Below are 25,904 nucleotides of genomic sequence, written 5' to 3'. Positions count from 1 at the left end.
GTGGCACACCAGTCTAAGGCACTGCATCTCAGTGCAAAAGGGATCACTACAGTCCCTGGTTCAAATCCAGGCTGTATCACATCTGGCTGTGATTGGGAGTCCCATAGGGCGGCGCACAATTGGCCCAGCCTTGGTCGGGGTAGGCTGTCATTGTAAATAAGAATTTGTTCTTAACTGGCTTGCCTAGTTAACTAAATAAATTATTACAGTGAAATAAACACAAACACACTGAATAAGAAAGATTCCAGAGTTTATTGCAGTGTGTGATGTCACACTCCAGAGTCAAAAGTACAGTGTGATGAGGGAGACAAGGGGAAAAGATTCCTTATGACTTCCTACAATTGCTTTTCTCTCCTTGCCAATGCCATAACCTTGTGATCTAGAGAAGCACTGAACTTGAAGACAACAAGTCTGTATAGGGACACTGGTTAGATGTCACTGCATGGCTTTAGTACAGTATCTGATTTCTTAGAATGCTGGGCAGAGATCGACGGCTCCTCCGAGATTCAATTTCTGGATGGCGGTGGATGAGAGGAGTAGGGAAAGAGGGAGAGAGAGAATATGGAGAGAGGGAAAGAGGAGACAGAGTACTGTACAATGCAAATATATACACAGAAGGCAGAATACAATGAAAGGACCAGGAACTTCCTATGTGATATAGAGGCCTCATTAAACATTACATTAATATGATACTCGGATTGAAATCCAATCTACACTGAACCAAATTCTACCCCATACAACACACAAACACATGCAGGCGCACACACACATTGTTACTTACTTTCACAAAGTGGGACAAAACTGTTCCATGAGCCATCTTTCTGACACTCGATCTGAAAGTGCTCCAGTTCCTCTCCATCCTTTCAGAAAGAGAGAGAGAGGAAAAATACAATTGATCAACAAAATTTAGCATTTTTCAAACAGCTAAAAAAGCTTTTTCCTGCATCACTATGCATAATTCTATGTAAAAAAAGTTGTAAATATATATATACTATTGTATATATATATATATATATATATATACTATATATATATATATATATATATATATATATATATATATATATAGTGGGGAGAGCAAGTATTTGATAACCTGCTAAATCGGCAGTGTTTCCTACTTACAAAGCATGTTGAGGTCTGTAATTTTTATCATAGGTACACTTCAACTGTGAGAGACGGAATCTAAAACAAAACTGCAAATGAATTACTTAAAAATTATACAATGCGATTTTCTGGATTTTTGTTTTAGATTCCATCTCTCACAGTTGAAGTGTACCTATGATAAAAATTACAGACCTCTACATGCTTTAGTAGGAAAAGTAGGAAAACCTGCAAAATCGGCAGTGTATCAAAAACTTGTTCTCCCCACTGTATATATACACACAGGTATTTTTTTCTGCATATCTAAGCATATCTCTTGAGCTGTCTGTGTCCTCCTGACTGGTTATTTTTTTTAAGAAACAAAATATGCATCTCTACTAAAATCTGGGTAAAATACTGAAAGGAATGTGAGTCTTATTCAGTACATAAGTTATTGCTAGCTTTCTAAAGTCTACCAACCTTGTCAGCAGGCATGCCAGCTAAGATAGTTAGACAAGCTTGCTACTCTAACTTGATTGATAGCCTGAATTGCTTCTTGGTAGCTAGTTATGAGCTGGGAACATATCTGGGCTAGCTAAAGCCGACTAGCTAAAATTGCTAAGTGGCTAATAGTATTACATACTGTAAATCAAATCTGAGGGGGCCCCTGTGCACACCTCTGGTCATGGGGTCGAATCCTACTAGAGCCACCCATACGAAAATGTATGCAAGCATGACTGTAAATCACTTTGATAAAAATGTGTGCTAAGTGGCATACATATACAGTTGGGTCCAAAATAATTATCACCCTTGATAAAGATGAGCAAAAAAGACTGTACAAAATAAATAATACAAATACTGAGCTATATTAAATGCTCAAAGAAATGTGGGATTTTTAAAATGATTTTATACTAACACAATTGCTCAGAGAAGGAGACAAGTAATAGAAAAATACATAAAAAAGAAAGGGACCCATATTTTCAATACTACACCACCTTCCCCTTCCCCGTGTGAGGATAAGGGCACTGAGCCTTTTTCTAAAATGTTTTATGAGATTGGAGAACACATTGGGAGGGATCTTAGACAATTCCTCCATACAAAATACTTCCAGATCCTTGATATTCTTCGGCATGCGCTTATGGACTGTCCTCTTTAATTCAAACCCCAGGTTTTCAATGGGGTTGATGTACGGAGACAGCCCAAAGGCTGGCAGATAGCGATATTAAGTCATTTAATCTAAACCTCCAAAGGTATCATAACGATATCATAACCGCCATTGATAAAAGACAGTACTGTGCAGCCGTCTTCATCGACCTGGGCAAGGCTTTCGACTCTGTCAATCACCGTATTCTTATCGGCAGACTCAACAGCCTTGGTTTCTCTAATGACTGCCTCGCCTGGTTCACCAACTACTTCTCAGATATAGTTCAGTGTGTCAAATCGGAGGGCCCGTTGTCAGGACCTCTGGCAGTCTCTATATGGGAGGCACAGGGTTCAATTCTCGGGCCGACTCTTTTCTCTGTATATATCAATGATGTCGCTCTTGCTGCGGGTGACTCTTTGATCCACCTCTATGCAGACGACACAATTCTGTGTACATATGGCCCTTCTTTGGACACTGTTAACAAACCTCCAAACGAGCTTCAATGCCATACAACACTCCTTCCGTGGTCTCCAACTGCTCTTAAATGCTAGTAAAACGAAATGCATGCTCTTCAACCGATCGCTGCCCGCACCCGCCCGCCCGGCTAGAATCACTACTATGGATGGTTCTGACTCAGAATATGTGGACAACTTTAAATACCTGGGTGTCTGGCTAGACTGTAAACTCTCCTTCCAGACTCATATTAAGCATCTCCAATCCAAAATGAAATCGAGAATCGGCTTCCTATATTGCAACAAAGCCTCCTTCACTCATGCCAAACATAACCTCGTAAAACTGACTATCCTACCGATCCTTGACCTGTATGCCCTCGCTGGCTGATCCTCGCTACATATTCGTCGCAAAACCCACCTGCTCCAGGTCATCTATAAGTCTTTGCTAGGTAAAGCTCTGCCTTATCTCAGCTCGCAGGTCACCATAGCAACACCCACGCGCGCTCTAGCGGTCATCCCCGAAGTCAACACCCCATTTCGCCGCCTTTCCTTCCAGTTCTCTGCTGCCAATGACTGGAACGAATTGCAAAAATCGCTGAATTTGGAGACGTATATCTCCCTCACTAACTTTAAAGCAGCAGCTTACCGATCGCTGCAGCTGTACACAGCCCATCTGTAAATAGCCCATCCAACCAACTACCTACCTCATCCCATATTTTTTTTTTCTCCTCTTTTGCACACAAGTATTTCTACTTGCACATCTATCACTCCAGTGTTAATTGCTCAATTGTAATTACTTCGCCACTATGGCCAATTTATTGCCTTACCTCCTTACTTAATTTGCACACAGTGTATACAGATGTTTCTATTGTGTTATTGACTGTACGTTTATTTATCCCATGTGTAACTGTTGTTTTTGTCCCACTGCTTTGCTTTATCTTGGCCAGGTCGCAGTTGTAAATGAGAACTTGTTCTCAACTGGCCAACCTAGTTAAATAAAGGTGAAATAAAAAATAAATAAATACACTCGTATCCATGGACCGGTTTGTAAATAAAACATTCTCCATTCAGACTGCAAAGGCTATAGTTTCCTCCTTAACCTGATTTAAAGGCAAGAAGGCCAGTGTGTTGTCTACCGTTTTCCCCCTGGCTTGATAAAAGTTGTCCTTACTGAACAGTTTTTAATGACACGTATTGGATATGTTGGCATGAACTCATTTACAGAACATTATTCATAGTTTCACAGAAAGTGAAATTATAAAGTAGAATTCATATATTCTTTCACTCCAGATGCAATTCATGTAATGATTATTTGAACAGGTCTCTCTCTCTCTCTCTCTCTCGCTTTCTCAATTATGCAAAGATAATAAACAGAGAGTAGCAGCAGTGTAAAAATGGGGGTGGGGTGGGGACAATGCAAAGAGTCCAGGTAGCCATTTGATAAATTGTTCAGGAGTCTTATGGCTTTGGAATAGAAGCTGTTAAGAAACCTTTTGGACCTAGACTTGTGCTCCTGTTACCACTTGCCGTGCAGTAGCAGAGAGAACAGTCTATGACTAGGGCGGCTAGAGTCTTTGGCAAATTGTTGGGCCTTCCTCTGACACCGCCTGGTATAGAGTTTCTGGACGGCAGGAAGCTTGGCCTCAGTGATGTACTGGGCCGTATGCACTACCCTCTGTAGTGCTTTGCGGTCGGAGGCCGAGTACTTGCCATACCAGGTGGTGACACTCTCGATGGATTGTATCGAACACGTTCGATTGGAGAACCATCTAATGAGTGAACATGTAGCTCATCTGAAACATTCTTACGAGATTAAAAACATGTATTTAGTTTTGCCAGTATAAAGAAAAAGTTTTAAATCTGCAAGGGATTCCTGTATAGCTATAAAATCTAACTGTAATTTTGACAAAGCCAGATCAACAGTTGGGGTAATAGCATGTATAGCATGTATAATAATGGGAATTGATGGGAAGGATGGGAAGGATGTAAAATATATCACTAAGCCACTTTAAACAATGCTACCTAATATAATGTTTACATACCCTACATTATTCATCTCATATGTATATGTATATACTGTACTCTATCATCTACTGCATCCTTATGTAATACATGTATCACTAGCCACTTTAACTATGCCACTTTGTTTACATACTCATCTCATATGTATATACTGTACTCGATACCATCTACTGTATCTTGCCTATGCTGCTCTGCACCATCACTCATTCATATCTTTATGTACATATTCTTTATCCCATTACACTGTGTATAAGAAATATAAGAAATTAGTTTTGGAATTGTCAGTTAGATTACTTGTTGGTTATTACTGCATTGTCGGAACTGGAAGCACAAGCATTTCGCTACACTCGCATTAACATCTGCTAACCATGTGTATGTGACAAATAAAATTTGATTTGATTTGATTTAATAGTATCATAAAAAAGAAACGTCCCTTTATCAGAACCCTGTTTCTGTGTTATATTCATATGCTTTTCTGATAACCAATTTCTGTGTTCATGAAATGACTGATTGAACGAATCCTCACTATCAGTATCTGCAATTTGGCAGTATGCCCAGAACCTTGTTTTGAGAAAGGGATATCTCAGTTTCAAGGTCTCAGCTTAGAGAGAAGAAGCCTTGTGAGGTGTTGGTCTGTCACACGCATGACCCTGTATTGGTCGGTCACATGAATGAAGCAAATGTTAATGATTAATTAATTATGAATCATGAATAAGCTAAATCCTGGAAATATAACTTGTCTGTATTTAAGGGAACTAACGGGACTGCCCCGGGAATTGCTCCTGATCGACATGTGTACTTGGTGCATTGAGTTGGTTGGAACCTCCCCACCATGCTGATAATAAAGAATGATTCATTTAAGATTGACTTCGAATGTCCCTATGTAGAATTTCCACAACAATAGTCCTAAAGAAAAGCTTTGACTGTGATTTTTCTGATCATTCAGCAGGTTTCCCCTATCAGCATCTAGCCCAATATCATTGTGAATAAGCTTAGAAGTTCTTTCAAAGAGATAGCCCGCTGAAATAAAATGGTGATTAAATGCATCAATGATGGCATTTTTTCCCATAATGAGACCAGTCTCTGAATTAATTTGTTGTGGCAGAGAGGAGGAAGTCAATCCCTTCAGGGTTTAGCCAGGTTCCCATTACAATCCGAAAGAGCGGTTAAATAATAATCAGATTTAGCCTTTCTGATTTGTGACTCACCACCTGGATTCAGTCTCATGTAGCAAAATGTGAAGTTGTGTTTTTGACATTGGATAAAAGTAGAGACTCAGAGGTACAAAATGGTAAAACATACACTGCATTTGAGGAATAATGGGAAAGAAATCCTGCTTTGAAAGTTGATCACCTTGTAAACTCACTTTTGAGAAAATTGCCTTTGAATGTTTTGCTATCGAGTGAAAAGATTTTCTTTGTCTATACACATTCAGCATTGTTCACACCCTCTTAAGCTTTAGTCCCACCCATCTCAGAGCACTCTCGAAGTGCACACTTGATGCCCTGGCCGATGATTTGTTTACCTCTGGACAACATGAAAACAGCCTAAACAGCTCAGCTGGCAACTTTTTTGCAGATGTTTACTGACACCAGCCATATTTAACGGGTGTTGTACACAAGTCATGTAACGTTAGCTAACAAGCCAGCCAGATAACGTTAGATAGTTAAACAACAATGAACAAAGTGCCAACAATGCCTAACATTAGGCTCTAACTAGAAAAGCAAACAGCTCTGGGAAACTAATAATAACATCCGCTAGGGAGCCAGCCAGCTAAAGTTAGCCAGCTACCTAACAGTTCACATTAGCTTAAGACATATAGCTAGCTGGCTAGCTAGTAAGCTAAACAATGAATCAGAAGGCTTCAGATAATAACTACAGAACGAAGCCAACCTCAGCGTAAGCTTTGGTTGCGAATGGTATGAACTTTGAACTCTTATTCGCTACAGAAGTGATACTAGCCGTTGAGTTAGCAACAGCATCTGCTGCAAACGCAGGCTAGGAAAGAATAGACAGAGTATTCCATCTACCACACAACGATGTTACTACAACGTATTTAATTTACCACACCATCAGAGACATTCTTCCGAGGACAGGAAGATCTGTTGGCCAACACGACCAGCATCTACGACCAACAGCTCAGAGTAAATATTTATTGCATTTTCCTTTTCCAAATGGGCGGTAATTTAGAAAGCATAAGATTCTGTATTTACGATAAAGTAGCTGCATCCGATAGAGACATCGCTTCTCCCTTTGTTCTTCAGTCTTCCTGCTCTTTCACTCAAACCCAGCCCCCTTTTCTTTGTGTAAACAGCTGTCATATCTGTTCCATCCGCTAAGGACGTTTTCCTTTATGACATAATTTGTAATCAAGGTATGATTCATTCTGTGTATATGTAATTCTGTATGATTAGTTAGGTATTTAGTAAATAAATAATTAAACCCAATTTTGTATTGCTGACTCAACTTGTTAGCCAGGGTTCGTGAAGGTAACCAATAATTTACAAATTTCACATGAGGCTAAAATAAGGTGACGAATAATATTGACTGCTATTGATGTAAAATATTACTAGGTCTTTAAGAGTTTATTCGGAAGATAACAGCTCTATAAATAGTATTTTGTGGTGCCCCAACTTTCTAGTTAATTACATTTACATGATTAGCTCAATCAGGTAATATTAATTACAGAGAAAGGATAGCCAAAGACACGACATATATGAAAGGTTTTATTTTAACAAATCTTTGGCCTAATCCAGAGACTGAGGTGGCCTTTTCAAATCTTGACATTATGGTCAATGACCCATTTCTTTGTGGATTTCGATGTGTGTTGGGGCTATTGTTTTACAAGAAGATTCACTTGGGGCCAAGTGTCAGCCTCCTGGCAGAGGTAACCAGGTATTTGGCTAAAATGTCTTGGTACTTGGTGAAGTTCCTGATGCCATTTACCTTAACAATGGCCCTAGTACCGGTGGAAGCTAAATATCCCCACGACATAAAAGATGCACCACCATATTTTACAGTAGAGTTACAGTGCCTTGCGAAAGTATTCGCCCCCCTTAAACTTTGTGACCTTTTGCCACATTTCAGGCTTCAAACATAAAGATATAAAACTGTATTTTTTGTGAAGAATCAACAACAAGTGGGACACAATCATGGGACACAATCATGAAGTGGAACGACATTTATTGGATATTTCAAACCTTTTTAACAAATCAAAAACTGAAAAATTGGGCGTGGTCAAAATTATTCAGCCCCTTTACTTTCAGTGCAGCAAACTCTCTCCAGAAGTTCAGTGAGGATCTCTGAATGAATACAGTTTTATATATTTATGTTTGAAGTCTGAAATGTGGCAAAAGGTCGCAAAGTTCAAGGGGGCCGAATACTTTCGCAAGGCACTGTATGAGGTTATTTTCTGCATAGCAGCTTTCTTTTGACACCAAACCCACCACTGGCATGCGTCGCCAAATAAATGTATTTTCATGTCATCTGATCTGTCACAACTTGGTTCCCTTTTTCACACCTGTGTTTATTGGAGGTTGACTCTGTTTAGAGCACTTTGCTTTTGAACTTCACGGTTTATTTTTGTAGTGTTTAGTGTTTTGTTTGGCGTCATTTTGATTAAAATAACGAAAATACACGCTCACCACACTGCACCTTGGTCCTCTCCTTCCAACAGCCGTGACATGATCATAGGACCGATTCCTATTGAAGTGCCAATGGCATTCAGCAAACTCCTGGTGTTTACATTTGTTGGTTGCGCTCAGTAAAGTATTTTTCTTTCTTTCTGGCAACCCTTACGAAGAGCCTATTGGCATGGAGGGGGTGTCGAATTGTACATTTAGAGACTTGGTGACCTGAAGATGCGACCAAATTCTGTAAAGCTCAACAGTGGCCCTTGGACTTTTCTTTGCCTCCCGAATGTTCTTCCTCATTGTTGTGCATGGGGACTAGAAACGCATACGTCCAATACCAGGAAGATGTGGTGTGTATGACCCAAGATAGAGATAGCCTGTTAGAGTTATGAATAATGCCTCATTGTCTCAACTTCCTGGCATCTGGGAAACTAAGCCGGGTTGGGGGTAAAACATCATAACCAAGGTGGCTTATGGGAAATGGAACCAGTCTAACTAAACATTTTTAGGTCCTATATAATATCAGTTTTTAAAACTTCAGTTAGGCTGCTCAGCTCAACAGTCGAGACGGTGACCAATGACCAAGTCTCTCTCAGTACTGAATTTCCACGACACACATCCAGCCGTGATTGGGAGTCCCATAGGGCGGCGCACAATGGGCGCAGCGTCGTCTGGGATTGGCCAGGGGTAGGCCATCATTGTAAATAAAATATGCTTTACAGCCAAAGCAAGACAAGCATTTGTGTAAGTGTATCGATAGCCTAGCATAGCATTATGCCTAGCTAGCAGCAGGCAACCTGGTCACGAAAATCAGAAAAGCAATCAAATTAAATTGTTTACCTTTGATGCGCTTCGGATGTTTTCACTCACAAGACTCCCAGTTAGATAGCAAATTTTTCCAAAAATATTATTTTTGTAGCCGAAATAACTCAGTTAGTTCTTCACGTTTGGCTGAGAATTCGACCGGAAATTGCGGTCACGACAACGCCGAAAAATATTCCAAATTAGCTCCATAATATCGACAGAAACATGGCAAACGTTGTTTATAATCAAGCCTCAAGGTGTTTTTCAAATATCTATTCAATAATATATCAACCGGGACAGATAGCTTCTAAGTAGGAAAGAGAAAAACAATGGCCGCATTTGTTCTTTACGCACAAAACACTCTGAGAGACTTCAGCTGACCACTGACGCAATGTTTTACGTTCAGGCTCATTTTTTAAAATAAATGCCTGAAACTATGTATTGTGACACAAGACACATTAGGGAAGCCATAGAAAAAGGAATCTGGTTGATATCTCATTCACTGCTCAATAGGGACGCATAGGAATGCAGAGGTTTCTAAATAAGAGTCACTTCCTGAATGGATTTTTCTCAGGCTTTCGCCTGCAATATCAGTTCTGTTATACTCACAGACAATATTTTTTACAGTTTTGGAAACTTTAGAGTGTTTTCTATCCTAAGCTGTCAATTATATGCATATTCTAGCATCTTGTCCTGACAAAATAGCCCGTTTACTTAGGGAACGTTATTTTTCCAAAAATGAAAATTAGTGCCCCCTAGATTCAAGAAGTTAAATAAAGGTTAAGTAAAAATATATCAAATAAATAAGACAGGGCCTTTAACTGCCTATTGAACGTATTGCGTTTGAGTTGTGGACTCCATGTGACTTTAAAATTCACAAAGGACTTAGGTTGATGCATCTGATAATGAGGACCTTACTTCCTAGACTAGATACCATCAAGATCTGGTTTATGCAGATGAATCCGGACATTGACTGAAACTTGGATCTCTGGGGACATTCTGGATTGATATTAATATTGATGGTTATAATGTGTTCATAACTGACAGACGGGGTACAGTTGATGGAGTGGCCATTCTTATAAAACATTATTTATCTGTCTAATTACTGAAATCCATTTCCTTTACCAAAATAGTTTATCTACTATCTTTAAGTCTTTGTCTGGGGAACAATGTATCCATAACTGTTACAGGAATCTTACCGTCCTCCCTCAGCTAACCTTTGTGCACCAGAGGAGTTAACTAGTTTGTTGTCTTCTTTAACTAAATCCAAGTTATTATCCTTGGTGACCGCTTTTTGACATCTCACACCTGGTCATACATGTTATGCAGCAAAGGACTGTCTGGCTCTCTAGTATGAACCAAAGGAATATCTTTGTTCAGACTTTTGCCAGCCAAAGACTCTAACGTCCAAAAAGTTAACTTTGGAACAATATTTCTAACATCCAAATGTGGGAAATGTTCCGTGAGTAGATGTAGAAATATAATGTCATATTGTGAGGTCATTAGAAAGGAAATATTGTAATTTGAAAAGAATTTGAAGTCTCCATCCAATACGTTGTGAAAAATGACAAAAACATTTGTGTTAATGTGATTTTTAGGAGCCATTAGAGAATATGCCAAAGATATGATTAGATGTTAAGTAGCCACACCCTGAGTGAGGACAGAAGAATGTGTCAGAAGGACGTAGCCATCCCCTTTTGCCAGAGTGCTTAAAAGGACTGGCTAAGAATAAACATGAGACCAGAAAGACGTGAGACTGTGGTCCACACGTTTAAATGGTTTGGAGAACTTAATCTCAACACGAGGTGAAGAAAATTAATTTGCCAGACCACCGCCAGGCTGCAGTTTTGTGTGTAAAGTGGTTTTGAATTTTGACCATCTCCCCGAGGAAGAGGAGAAGAAAACTCCCCTCTCAGACAATCACTGGTACAGCTAATTAGCTGTTCTTAGGAAACAGCCCATTGGAGACCGGACAACTAAGAAGAAGGACATTGTGGCCTCTGGTGGACAATCAGAGCATGTACAAGTGGCCCACAGGAAAGGCTCACCAAACCAACATTCTCGGAGGGGGGCTAGTTCTGACAGAGAAACGGCGAACGGCATTCACACGTAAATACATTCATTATATTTTCCAAACGTATATCCTCAATCATGTCCCTTTCTCTCACTCTTTTCCCCACCCCCTCTCCATATGTGTAACAAGCCGTCATATCTTGTCAGTCCACTAGGGACCTTTGTCTCATGTAAGTGTATTCTGTGTTATTATTTAGTTAGTTAGTAAATAAATAATTAAACCAATGTGTGTAGGACTGAATGATGAGCAAAGCTGGGGTTCTTGCAGATCCAAGAAGATTACAACTGTTCAGAATGAGATTGAGATGAGGTAATGATTAATAACTGACTTATTGATATAACTTATACATCTTCTATAGTTTAATTCAGGAGATGGTAACTCATTTCTTATGGATAGGGGTCAGCATTTTCAAATTTGGATGAAAAGGGTGCCCAGAGTAAACTGCCTCCTACTCAGTCCCGGGTGCTAATATATGCATGTTATTAGTAGTATCGGATAGAAAACACTCTGAAGTTTATAAAACTGTTTGAATGATGTCTGTGAGTATAACAGAATGCATATGGCAGGCAAAACCTGAGAAAAAAATCCAACCAGGAAGTGGGAAATCTGAGGTTTGTAGGTTTTCAACTCAACCCCTATTGCAAATACAGTGGGATATGGGTCATCTTGCACTTCCTAAGGTTGCCACTAGATGTCAACAGTCTTTAGAACATTGCTTCAGGCTTCTACTGTGACACGCGGTCATGAGAAAGTTACCTCTCGTTCCATTGCTTATCTACAGACAAATTAATTCTCCGGTTGGGACATTATTGAACATTTATGATTAAAACATCCTAAAGATTGATTCTATACATCGTTTGAATTGTTTCTACGACCAGTAATATAACTTTTTGGAATTTTCATCCGACATTTCCGCTGGACTTGCCCGCGCCTTGTGAGTTTCGATTTCTTTACTAAACGCCCTAACAAAAGGAGGAATTTGGACATAAATTATGGACATTATGGAACAAATCAAACTTTTATTGTGGAACTGGGATTCCTGGGAGTGCATTCTAACGAAGATCATCAAAGGTAAGTGAATATTTATAATGCTATTTATGACGTATGCTGACTCCAACATGGCGGATATATTCTTGGGTTGTGTATGTCGTCTGAGCCACATACTCAGATTATTGCATGGTTTGCTTTTTCTGTAAAGTTTTTTTAAATCTGACACAGCGGTTGCATTAAGGAGAAGTATATCTTTAAATCTGTGAATAACACTTGCATCTTTGATTCATGTTTTTATGAGTATTTCTGTGATTTGATGTGGCTCTGTGCAAATTCACGGGATGTTTTGGAGGCAAAGCCAATGCCAGTAGGGATGTCACGCCCTGGTCGAAATATATTATGTTTATCTTCATTTATTTGGTCAGGCCAGGGTGTGACATGGGTTATTGTGGTGTGTTTTTGTCTTGGGGTTTTGTGGGGTGTCTAGCATAGTCTATGGCTGCCCGAGGCGGTTCTCAATCAGTCAGGTGATTTTCATTGTCTCTGATTGGGAACTATATTTAGGCAGCCATATTCTTTGAGTGTTTCGTGGGTGATTGTTCCTGTCTCCGTGTTTATGTTCACCAGATAGTTTTTCACATTCCGTCTGTTGTTTTGTACATTCAGTTATTTCATGTCAGGCCTTCCGCCTCTACAGCGTTGCCGGAGTCTCCTGCCTGTTTAGCGCAGCCAGAGCTGCCAGCCTGCATGAAGCAGCCAGAGCTGCCAGCCTGCATGAAGCAGCCAGAGCTGCCAGTCTGCATGGAGCAGCCAGATCTGCCAGTCTGCATGGAGCAGCCAGAGCTGTCAGTCTGCATGGAGCAGTCAGACCTGTCAGTCTGCATGGAGCAGCCAGAGCTGTCAGTCTGCATGGAGCAGCCAGAGTTGTCAGTCTGCATGGAACAGCCGGAGCTGTCAGTCTGCATGGAGCAGCTGGAGCTGCCAGTCTGCATGGAGCTGCCAGTCTGCAAGGAGCTGCCAGTCTGCAAGGAGCTGTCAATCTGCAAGGAGCTGCCAGTCTGCAAGGAGCTGCCAGAGCTGCCAGTCTACATGGAGCAGCCAGAGCTGCCAGTCTGCAAGAAGCCGCCAGAGCTGCCAATCTGCATGGAGCAGCAAGAGCTGCCAGTCTGCATGGAGCAGCCAGAGCCGCCAGTCAGCATGAAGCAGCCAGAGCTGCCAGTCAGCATGGAGCAGCCAGAGTTGTCAGTCTGCCAGGATCCGCCAGTCAGCCAGACTCTTCCAGATGTGCCAGTCACCCAGACTCTTCCAGATCCGCCAGTCAGCCAGACTCTTCCAGATCCGCCAGTCAGCCAGACTCTTCCAGATCCGCCAGTCAACCAGACTCTTCCAGATCTCCCAGTCATCCAGACTCTTCCAGATCCGCCAGTCAGCCAGACTCTTCCAGATCTGCCAGTCAGCCAGACTCTTCCAGATCTGCCAGTCAACCAGACACTTCCAGATCCGCCAGTCAGCCAGACTCTTCCAGATCCGCCAGTCAGCCAGACTCTTCTAGATCCGCCAGTCAGCCAGACTCTTCCAGATCCGCCAGTCAGCCAGACTCTTCTAGATCCGCCAGTCAGCCAGACTCTTCCAGATCCGCCAGTCAGCCAGGATCTGCCAGAGCCTTCCTCCTCTCCGCTGCTGCAGGAGTCTCTCGCCTGACCGGTGCTGCTGCCGGAGTCTCCTGCCGGTCAGGCGCTGCTGCCGGAGTCTGAGGAGCCCCTCTGTCCCGAGCTGCCCCTCTGTCCCGAGATGCCCCTCTGTCCTGAGCTGCCCCTCTGTCCCGAGCTGCCCCTCTGTCCCGAGCTGCCCCTCTGTCCCGAGCTGCCCCTTTGTCCCGAGCTGCCCCTCTGTCCCGTTTTATTTAGCAGGGTTGCCGTGGCTAGGAGGTCACGGAAACGGACAAGGTGGGGGAGGACTACGGTGAAGTGGAGAGCACCGGAGCCGCCACCATGGACAGACGCCCACCCGGACCCTCCCTATTGTTTTGATGTGCGTCCGGGAGTCCGCACCTTAGGGGGGGGTTCTGTCACGCCCTGGTCGAAATATATTATGTTTATCTTCATTTATTTGGTCAGGCCAGGGTGTGACATGGGTTATTGTGGTGTGTTTTTGTCTTGGGGTTTTGTGGGGTGTCTAGCATAGTCTACGGCTGCCTGAGGCGGTTCTCAATCAGAGTCAGGTGATTTTCATTGTCTCTGATTGGGAACCATATTTAGGCAGCCATATTCTTTGAGTGTTTCGTGGGTGATTGTTCCTGTCTCTGTGTTTATGTTCACCAGATAGGCTGTATAGTTTTTCACGTTCCGTCTGTTGTTTTGTACATTCAGTTATTTCATGTCTAGTCGTATTTTCATTAATAAACATGAGTAACCACCACGCTGCATTTTGGTCCGCTCCTCCTTCAACAGAAGAACGTTGTTACAAGGGATGACAAAGCGTTATATTTACAATAGCCATAATTCTGTCCTGCTCGAGCATACTAAATGTAACGAGTACTTGTGTGTCAGGGAAAATGTAAGGAGTAAAATGTACATATATTTTCTTCAGGAATGTAGTGGAGTAAAAGTAAATAGCAAAGTACAGATACCCCAAAAAACTACTTAAGAGTATTTTTGCTTCAGTACTTTATACAACTGGAAATCAGCTCTTGTACTGCCACTCCATAATGGCGTGGATAGTAGTGATATTAATAATTATCACCCCATATGAAGGCAATTACGGACTACAAAAAGAAAACCAGCCATGTCATGGACATCGACATCTTGCTTCCAGGGATAATACAGTGCAACCGACGCCGCCCCCTACCAAGGATTGCAGGCCCCCCAGACATGAGTAAGACATTTAAACGTGTTTAACCTCGCAAGGTTCCCGGCCCAGACGGCATCCCTAGCCACTTCCTCCGAGCATGTGCTGACCAGCTGGCTTGTGTGTTTACGGACATATTCAATCTCTCCCTATCTCTCCCTGCTATCCCCACATGCTTCAAGATGGCCACCATTGATCCTGTAACCAAGAAGGCAAAGATAACTGAACTAAATGACTATCGCCCCGTAGCACTCACTTCTGTCAACATGAAGTGCTTTGAGTGACTAGTCAAGGATAATATTCCCTCCACCTTACCTGCCACCCTAGACCCACTTCAATATGCACACCGCCCAAAAAGGTCCACAGACGATGCAATAGCCATCACACTGCACAACGCTCTATCCCATCTAGACAAGAGGATTACCTATGTAAGAATGCTGTTCATTGACTAAGGCTCATTCAACACCATAGTACACTCCAAGCTCATCATTAAGCTTGAGGCCCTGGGTGTCAACCCCGCTCTGTGCAATTGGGTCCTGGACTTTCTGATGGGTTAACTCTTTCTGAGTTGGCCATCTCCACTTCGCTGATCCTCAACACTGGGGCCCCACAAGGGTGCGTTCTCAGCCCCCTCCTGTACTCCCTGTTCACCCATGACTGCGTGGCCATGCAACTCAATCATCAAGTTAGCCGACGACACAACAGAAGTGGGCTTGATTACCAACAATGACGAGACAGCCTCTCACTCAACATCAACATAACAAAGGAGATGAACGTGGATTTTAGGAAACAGCAGAGGGTGCACACCCCTATCCACATTGATGGGACAGCAGTGGAGAAGGTGGAAAGTTAAGTTCTTCGGCGTACACATCACGGCCAAACTGAAATGGTCCATCCACACAGACAGTGTGGTGAAGAATGCGGAAAGGTGCCTCACGAGGCTGAAGAAATATGGCTTGTTACCTAAAACCCTCACAAACTTTTACAGATGAACAATTGAGAGAATCCTATCAGGCGGGGTGAACAGGCAGTGGCTCGGGTGGTTGATGTCCTTGATGATCTTTATGGCCTTCCTGTAACATCGGGTGGTGTAGGTGTCCTGGAGGGCAGGTAGTTTGCCCCCGGTGATGCGTTGTGCAGACCTCACTACCCTCTGGAGAGCCTTACGGTTGAGGGCGGAGCAGTTGCCGTACCAGGCGGTGATACAGCCCGCCAGGATGCTCTTGATTGTGAATCTGTAGAAGTTTGTGAGTGCTTTTGGTGACAAGCCGAATTTCTTCAGCCTCCTGAGGTTGAAGAGGCGCTGCTGCGCCTTCTTCACGATGCTGTCTGTGTGAGTGGACCAATTCAGTTTGTCTGTGATGTGTATGCCGAGGAACTTAAAACTTGCTACTCTCTCCACTACTGTTCCATCGATGTGGATAGGGGGGTGTTCCCTCTGCTGTTTCCTGAAGTCCACAATCATCTCCTTAGTTTTGTTGACGTTGAGTGTGAGGTTATTTTCCTGACACCACACTCCGAGGGCCCTCACCTCCTCCCTGTAGGCCGTCTCGTCGTTATTGGTAATCAAGCCTACCACTGTTGTGTCGTCCGCAAACTTGATGATTGAGTTGGAGGCGTGCGTGGCCACGCAGTCGTGGGTGAACAGGGAGTACAGGAGAGGGCTCAGAACGCACCCTTGTGGGGCCCCAGTGTTGAGGATCAGCGGGGAGTCAGGAAGTCCAGTACCCAGTTGCAGTTGCACAGGGCGGGGTCGAGACCCAGGGTCTCGAGCTTGATGACGAGCTTAGAGGGTACTATGGTGTTGAATGCCGAGCTGTAGTCGATGAACAGCATTCTCACATAGGTATTCCTCTTGTCCAGATGGGTTAGTGCAGTGTGCAGTGTGGTTGAGATTGCATCGTCTGTGGACCTATTTGAGCGGTAAGCAAATTGGAGTGGGTGTCAGGTAGGGTGGAGGTGATATGGTCCTTGACTAGTCTCTCAAAGCACTTCATGATGACGGAAGTGAGTGCTATGGGGCGGTAGTCGTTTAGCTCAGTTACCTTAGCTTTCTTGGGAACAGGAACGATGGTGGCCCTCTTGAAGCATGTGGGAACAGCAGACTGGTATAGGGATTGATTGAAGGCGAGGACAGTACTTAACTGACTTGCCTAATTCAATAATGGTATAAAAAAAACAGAGAGACTGAAAAACAGCTTCTATCTCAAGGCCATCAGACCGTTAAACAGCCATCACTAACACAGAGAGGCTGCAGCCTATATACAGGCTCGAAATCACTGGCCACGTTCATAAATGGATCACTAGTCACTTGAATAATGTTTACATATCTTATATTACTCATCTCATACGTACAGTCGTGGCCAACAGTTTTGAGAATGACACAAATATTCATTTCCACAAAGTTTGCTGCTTCAGTATCTTTAGATATTTTTGTCAGATGTTACTATGGAATACTGAAGTTTATTTACAAGCATTACAAAAGTGTCAAAGGCTTTTATTGATAATTGCATGAAGTTTATGCAAAGATTCAATATTTGCAATGTTGAACCTTCTTTTTCAAGACCCCTGCAATACCCCCATGCATGCTGTCAATTAATTTCTGGGCCACATCCTGACTGATGGTAGCCCATTCTTGCATAATTAATGCTTGGTGTTTGTCAGAATTTGTGGGTTTTTGTTTGTCCACTCGCCTCTTGAGGATTGACCACAAGTTATCAATGGGATTAAGGTCTGGGGAGTTTCCTGGCCATGTACCCAAAATATTGATGTTTTGTTCCCCGAGCCACTTAGTTATCACTTTTTCCTTATGGCAAGGTGCTCCATCATGCTGGAAAAGGCATTGTTCATCACCAAACTCTTCCTGGATGGTTAGGAGAAGTTGCTCTCGGAGGATGTGTTGGTACCATTCTTTATTCATGGCTGTGTTCTTAGGCAAAATTGTGAGTGAGCCCACTCCCTTGGCTGAGAAGCAACCCCACACAAATGATCTCAGGATGCTTTACTGTTGGCACGACACAGTACTGATGGTAGCGCTCACCTTGTCTTCTCTGGACAAGCTTTTTCCCGGATGCCCCAAACAATCGGAAAGTGGATTAATCAGAGAAAATAACTTTACCCCAGTCCTCAGCAGTTCAATTTCTGTACCTTTTACAGAATATTAGTATGTCCCTGATGTTTTTACTGGAGAGAAGTGGCTTCTTTGCTGCCCTTCTTGACACCAGGCCATCCTCCAAAAGTTGTTCGTGCAGATGCACTCACACCTGCCTGCTGCCATTCCTGAGCAAGCTCTGTACTGCTGGTGCCCCGATCCCACAGCTGAATCAACTTTAGGAGACGGTCCTGGACTTTCTTGGGCGCACTGAAGCCTTCTTCACAACAATTGAACTGCTCTCCTTAAAGTTCTTGATGATCCGATAAATGGTTGATTTAGGTGCAATCTTACTGGCAGCAATATCCTTGCCTGTGAAGCCCTTTTTGTGCAAAGCAATGATGAAGGCATGTGTTTCCTTGCAGGTAACCATGGTTGACAGAGGAAGAACAATAATTCCAAGCTCCACCCTCCTTTTGAAGCTTCCAGTCTGTTTTTCAAACTCAAACAGCATGACAGAGTGATCTCCAGCCTTGTTCTCATCAACACTCACACCTGTGTTAACGAGATAATTACTGACATGATGTCAGCTGGTCCTTTTGTGGCAGGGCTGAAATGCAGTGGAAATGTTTTTTGGGGGATTCAGTTCATTTGCATGGCAAAGAGGGACTTTTAAATTAATTGCAATTCATCTGATCACTCTTCATAACATTCTTGAATATATGCAAATTGCCATCATACAAAACTGAGGCAGCAGACTGTGAAAAGTAATATTTGTGTCCTTCTCAAAACTTTTGGCCACGACTGTATACTGTATTTTATACCATCTATTACATCTTGCCTATGCAGTTCGGTCATTGCTCATCCATATATTTATATATCTTTTTCCATCCCATTAGAATTGTGTGTATTAGGTAGTTGTTGTTGAATTGTTAAATTACTTGTTAGATATTACTGCATTGTCGGAACTAGAAGCACAAGCATTTCGCTACATTCACATTAACATCTGCTAACCATGTGTATGTGATCAATAAAATTTGATTAGATTTTTCTAGCTAAGATTCTTGAATCCTTGGTAAATGTACAACATTGTTCTTTCTTATCTAAGAAATCTATTTTGAATGAAAACCATTCAGGTTTTAGGCTTTAGCATAGCACTATGACAGCAACCACTATAGTTGTTAGTGATCTTGTCAATGCTTTAGACACTAAAATCAAATGTATTGCTTTGTTTTTGGACCTGTCAAAAGTTGTTGATTCTGTTGATCATGCTAATGTATTGTCCTGAGATGGTTTGGGATGAGTTGGACCACAGAGTGAAGGAAAAGCAGCCAACAAGTGCTCAGCATATGTAGGAACTGATTCAAGACTGTTGGAAAAGCATTTCAGGTGAAGCTGGTTGAGAGAATGCCAAGAGTGTACAAAGCTGTCATCAAGGCAAAGGCTACTTTGAAGAATCTTGAAGAATTTGTTTTACACTTTTTTGGTTATTACATGATTCCATATGTGTTATTTCATAGTTTTGATGTATTCACTATTATTCTATAAAGTAGAAAATAGTACAAATAAAGAAAAGCCCTTGAATGAGTAGGTGTGTCCAAACTTTTGACTGGTACTGTCAAACATGCAGATTGATATCTTCAAGAGTATAGTTTTTCTCACCATAGTGACTGGGTGGTTGCCAGATGGTCATTCCTTCATATAAATAAAGATTATTGTTACAGGGGAGAACAAGACTTTAACAAGAGTGTTTGGTCCCAACCTGTCTGTCAGTCTCACCCTTATCAGTCTGTATCCTGGGTCACAGGATACCAGGATGTGGTCTTTGAAGGAGTACTGGATCTGGACCGGATCCAGCTGGCCATAGAGGGGCTTCACAGGGACGGGACACTGACTCCTTCCTGAAAACAAACAGGATACAGGCTAGATAATTAGACCAGGAAACTATTTATTTGCTTCCAACGGACTTCATTAATTCATTGATTATTTAAGATATTACAGTTTTATAATTTCCATTGTTGTATTCTACTTGTATTGCGTGTGTGTTCATTTCCACATGTTTTGTTGGGGTGGCTAGACCAAAACCATCAGTGAAGTGGTATTTTTTTTTCAGAAATCCTGGTCGGACAAATTTTCTGCTTATTCTCTCTAGTGTTCTAGGAATGTTCTGGAAAATGTTCATGGAATTTTGTGAAAGTTACAAGAATATTAGAAAACACAGAGGAAAACACAAAACACAGGCTAGAACGATAAAAGGTTCCCCTATGGCAGGGCTGCCCAATTCCAGTCCTGGAGAGCAGAAAAATACTTCTGGTTCTTGTTTCTACCTGGTAGTCAATTGCACTCACCTGCTGTCCCAGGTCTGAATCAGTCCCTGATTAGAAGGAGTGGATGACAACCAGAAGTGTTTCGGCCCTCCAGAATCGGAATTGGGCAGCCTTGCCCTATGGGGACATGCCGAAAAACCCTCTGAGTGTATCGAATGTACGTAATGCCTATCCCAACCCTTTTAGATGTACATGGTTGGGAGAAGTCATGGGCCCTGGTCAAAAATAGAGCACTAAATAGTGATTAGGGTGCATTTTGATACGCAACTAATGTTTCCCCTTCTTCCTTCACACAAATGAAGACATTCATCAGAGTTAAAAACGTTGCATTTTTGGAAAAGTGGACACAATGACATATGAATATTTAGAGAGAGGCTGACCTGAAGAGGTGTAGGAGAGCCTCCAGCCGATGTTCTCTCCAGAGTTATCACTGTGGAAGAACACCTGGACCTTGTTGCTCTCTGTCTGGATCTTGCCTGGTGGCCGGTCACCACAGAACGGACCATACTCCTTCTCTCCAGCCTGGATCTGCAGGTCAAACACACCACCACTTCATCATAATCATCATAATTTATACAGTGCTTTTCAAAGAATCTCAAAGAGCTTCAAAGCACAAAAAAATACACGTAATTTAGAAAAACAACATCACGAGATGGACAGTCATTAGAAGGTTCATGCCTTGAGTGGTCATCTGAGGGAGGTGGTCAAGCGGGGAGAGAAAGTCCGGATGCAGGCAGGAAAGTCCGGATACAGGTCTCATCAAGGTGTCTCACTTTTATCATGACCATCATCATAGTCGTCATCACTACAATCATCACTGTCATGGTCATTGATCCTCCTCCTCTTCATCTCATTATCATCATTACTACACAACCCCATGACCAAATACCCTACCCAAACCCTTCCAAAGAAACACTAATACAGTAATTCAATCAGCTTTGGCTTGCAGTCACTCCCTCCCAAGACTCCTTCAGTGTAAGTTGATTAATTGTGTGCACGTTGTGAGGCGACATTGCCTGGCTCGGTTGTAAAATCTAAGCGTTCCAGATTTTCCAAAGCTGTGGCTGTGGCTGAGGGTGATGTGACCCTGTCTGATTTGGCCATGGTCTGGCCTGGGCTAGCCTGGTCTGGTTGGTTATTCTTGGTGAATGGTATAACAGCTTTTATGAGCAGAGGCTAAGCCAGCTGTGTGTGTGTGTGCTGCCAACTGATGCTGAAACATTGGCCGGGATTTTATCACCTACATTTTTTTGAATGGTTTGGCTAAATTGGCTCACATATACTGTATACAGATCAGTGGGTCAACAAATGTATGTTAATTGCCTTCACATGGTAATTAAATTATAAACTGTGGTAGTGAATGGCTGTTGTTTACAGATAAATCTTAGTTTGAACGTTTGGTATGACCAGTTCAGTTCAGTATATCTTCATTGTCCCAGAAGTGCAATTTGAGTTAAATATACACTGCTCAAAAAAAATAAAGGGAACACTAAAACAACACAATGTAACTCCAAGTCAATCACACTTCTGTGAAATCAAACTGTCCACTTAGGAAGCAACACTGATTGACAATACATTTCACATGCTGTTGTGCAAATGGGATAGACAACAGGTGGAAATTATAGGCAATTAGCAAGACACCCCCAATAAAGGAGTGGTTCTGCAGGTGGTGACCACAGACCACTTCTCAGTTCCTATGCTTCCTGGCTGATGTTTTGGTCACTTTTGAATGCTGGCGGTGCTTTCACTCTAGTGGTAGCATGAGACGGAGTCTACAACCCACAAAAGTGGCTCAGGTAGTGCAGCTCATTCAGGATGACACATCAATGCGAGCTGTGGCAAGACGGTTTGCTGTGTCTGTCAGCGTAGTGTCCAGAGCATGGAGGCGCTACCAGGAGACAGGCCAGTACACCAGGAGCCGTGGAGGAGGCCGTAGAAGGGCAACAACCCAGCAGCAGGACCGCTACCTCCGCCTTTGTGCAAGGAGGAGCAGGAGGGGCACTGCCACAGCCCTGCAAAATGACCTCCAGCAGGCCACAAATGTGCATGTGTCTGCTCAAACTGTCAGAAACAGACTCCATGAGGGTGGTATGAGGGCCCGACGTCCACAGGTGGGGGTGTGCTTACAGCCCAACACCGTGCAGGACGTTTTTCATTTGCCAGAGAACACTGTGCTCTTCACAAATAAAAGCAGGTTCACACTGAGCACATGTGACAGACGTGACAGAGTCTGGAGATGCCGTGGAGAACGTTCTGCTGCCTGCAACATCCTCCAGGATGACCGGTTTGGAGGTGGGTCAGTCATAGTGTGGGGTGGCATTTCTTTGGGGGGGCCGCACAGCCCTCCATGTGCTCGCCAGAGGTATCCTGACTGCCATTAGGTACCGAGATGAGATCCTCAGACCCCTTGTGAGACCATATGCTGGTGCGTTTGGCCCTGGGTTCCTCCTAATGCAAGACAATGCTAGACCTCATGTGGTGTGTCAGCAGTTCCTGCAAGAGGAAGGCATTGATGCTATGGACTGGCCTGCCCGTTCCCCAGACCTGAATCCAATTGAGCACATCTGGGGCATCATGTCTCGCTCCATCCAGGAGCCACAGACTGTCCAGGAGTTGGCGGATGCTTTAGTCCAGGTCTGGGAGGATATCCCTCAGGAGATCATCCGCCACCTCATCAGGAGCATGCCCAGGCATTGTAGGGAGGTCATACAGGCACGTGGAGGCCACATACACTACTGAGCCTAATTTTGACTTGTTTTAAGGACATTACATCAAAGTTGGATCAGCCTGTAGTGTGGTTTTCCACTTTAATTTTGAGTGTGACTCCAAATCCAGACCTCCATGGGTTGATAAATTTGAATTCCATTGATAATTTTTGTGTGATTTTGTATTTAAAAAAAAGTATTTAATAAGAATATTTCATTCATTCAGATCTAGGATGTGAGCAGTATATAAAGGCAGGTATAAATAACATAATATAAAACCATATAATGCTACAACATTGGAAAGGTGCAAGTACGATAAACAGTGGTGTAAAGTACTTAAGTCGTCTTTTGGGGTATCTGTACTTTACTATTTAGATTTTGACAATTTTTGTTTTTACTTCACAAGATTTCTAAAGAAAATGATGTACTTTTTACTCCATACATTTTTCCTGACACCCAAAAGTACTTTTTACATTTTTAATGCCTAGCAGGACAGGAAAATTGTGAAATTCACGCACTAATCAAGAGAACATCCCTGTTAATCCCTATTGCCACTAATCTGGAGAACTAACAGACCCACAAAACACAAATTCTTTGCTGGTGAACTATGTCTGAGTGTTGGAGTGTGCACCTGGCTATCCATAAATTAAAAAGCTTTGCTTAATATAAGGAATTTGAAATGATTTATACTTTTTTTTACTTTTCATACTTAAGTATATTTAAAACTAAATACTTTTAGAATTTTAGTCAAATTGTACTTTACTGGGTGACTTTCACTTGAGTCATTTTCTACTAAGGTATCTTTACTTTTACTCAAGTATGACAATTGGGTACTTTTTCCACCACTGACGATAAGTGCAAAATGCAAGTAGTGCCAATGTACAAAGGCCAAAAGTCAATCAAGCAAGGTTAATCACACTTTAGAATTCACTGCAGCTATTGCCTTGGGTATCAAAGATGCTTGAGCAGTCCAGGTGCGGCAAAACTAGGGCCTGTGGGACCTGCGTGGTTGATAGTGTTGTTAAGGAGTAATCAGATCAGATTACTTAAAAGTGTTCTGAGCCACACAGGTCGGAAGTCACCTTTCAGTGGGAATGGAAGCTCTTCTATTTGAAATCTCCAAAACGGAAAAACGTGCTCTCCTTGCTTACTTCCCACAGAAACTTTTTAACCAAATAAGTCAGACCCTACCACTTACTGAATCATCTTACATTAACAGGATTTGTTTGTTAAAAGGACATTTATGATTAGTCAACACGGCTCCATCCTGTTCACTTCAAGCACTAGGATGAAACTCATGACAAATCAGCTGCTTACTAAACTAACCCTATTTTCAGTAGAAACGAGTACACCAACAATTGTGATACTCCAACTCATGAAATCATTTGATTTATATTTTCAATTGAAGTCTGTCATATCAGACTGTTATGTTAGCAACAAATCAAAATGTACTTGTAACATGATTCGTAAACAACAGGTATAAACTAACAGAGAAATGCTTACTTACAAGTTTCAAAATATGCAGAGTGACTTGAGATATGGCTTTTGCTTTGCAACTCTGCCTAGAAGGCCAGCATCCCGGAGTCACCTCTTCACTGTTGACGTTGAGACTGGTGTTTTGCGGGTACTATTTCAAGAAGCTGCCAGTTAAGGACTTGTGAGGCGTCTGCTTCTCAAACTAGACACTCTAATGTACTTGTCCTCTTGCTCAGTTGTGCACCGGGGCCTCCCACTCTTTCTATTCTGGTTAGGGCCAGTTTGCTCTGTTCAGTGAAGGGAGTAGTACACAGCTTTGTACCAGATCTTCAGTTTCTTGCTGATTTCTCACATGGAATAGCCTTCATTTCTCAGAACAAGAATAGACTGAAGAGTTTCAGCAGAAAGTTATTTGTTTCTAGCCATTTTGAGCCTGTAATCAAACACACAAATGCTGATGCTCCAGATACTCAACTCGTCTAAAGGCGGACAGTTTTATTGCTTCTTTAATCAGAACAACAGTTTTTCAGCTGTGCTAAAATAATTGCAAAAGGGTTTTCTAATGATCAATTAGCCTTTGAAAATTATAAACTTGGATTAGCTAACACAATGTGGCACTGGAACACAGGAGCGATGGATGCTAATAATGGGCTTCTGTACGCCTACAGTGGTTCCTCCTTTAAAAGTTGTGTCATACTGCGGCACACCTTGCGTGCTGCTGCAGCATTCTGTGGCACATCATTTAATTCTCAGCCATTTATTCTGTTACTGCAAGTTATTGCTAGTTTGACCACGAGAGCATCTGAGAAGCATTTGATAGTATTCCGTATTGTCATTACCAGAGAATTTAAAACATTTTTTTTTGTAATAACATAGTATATGGGATTGATAAAGAATTCTGGCTTAATTAATTTGATTAATATTATAGCGCTTCAATTGGTGACATCACTCGCTCATCGATCGCTAGACCATAAATAGTCAGAAGTTTCTATTTTTTCCCTACTTTTCATTACACAGACATAAGCACAGTTAACACCATCGAGGTGCAGATGTTTACTTTCTACATCCGCCGTGGAGACCATATTTCCCAGCATGTCTGTTTATTTCGCCAAATATCTCGCAAAGAGCACATTTAGATTTTTTTCAAGTCGGTGTAACCAGTGTGAAATGGCTTGCCTGTTAGCGGGGTACGTGCTAATAGTGTTTCAATCGGTGACATCACTCGCTCTGAGACCTGGAAGTAGTTGTTCCCCTTGTTCT

The 25,904-nt window shown here is 42.3% G+C and overlaps 1 protein-coding gene across 2 annotated transcripts in view; it reads right to left on the bottom strand.

Moving 5' to 3' along the window:
• Nucleotides 1–25,904, bottom strand: part of masp1 (MBL associated serine protease 1) — a 70,746-nt gene that overhangs the window by 10,266 nt on the left and 34,576 nt on the right. Inside the window, exons 6-9 of one of the 2 annotated variants that reach the window (XM_064938114.1) lie at nt 20,844–20,991; nt 19,916–20,037; nt 782–860; nt 234–513 (exon numbers count right to left, since the gene is read on the bottom strand). In XM_064938114.1, coding sequence (XP_064794186.1) covers nt 449–513; nt 782–860; nt 19,916–20,037; nt 20,844–20,991 — 414 coding nt within the window. In that variant the 3' untranslated portion in view covers nt 234–448. Of the gene's footprint in view, nt 1–233; nt 514–781; nt 861–19,915; nt 20,038–20,843; nt 20,992–25,904 lie in introns of those variants that run through there. The other variant, XM_064938113.1, reaches the window with a different exon arrangement.

This window comes from Oncorhynchus masou, chromosome 26 (assembly GCF_036934945.1).
Source record: "Oncorhynchus masou masou isolate Uvic2021 chromosome 26, UVic_Omas_1.1, whole genome shotgun sequence".
Lineage (NCBI taxonomy): Eukaryota > Metazoa > Chordata > Actinopteri > Salmoniformes > Salmonidae > Oncorhynchus > Oncorhynchus masou.
The sequence above is the reverse complement of the archived record's forward strand: the minus strand, read 5'-3'. Positions and strand labels throughout refer to the sequence as shown.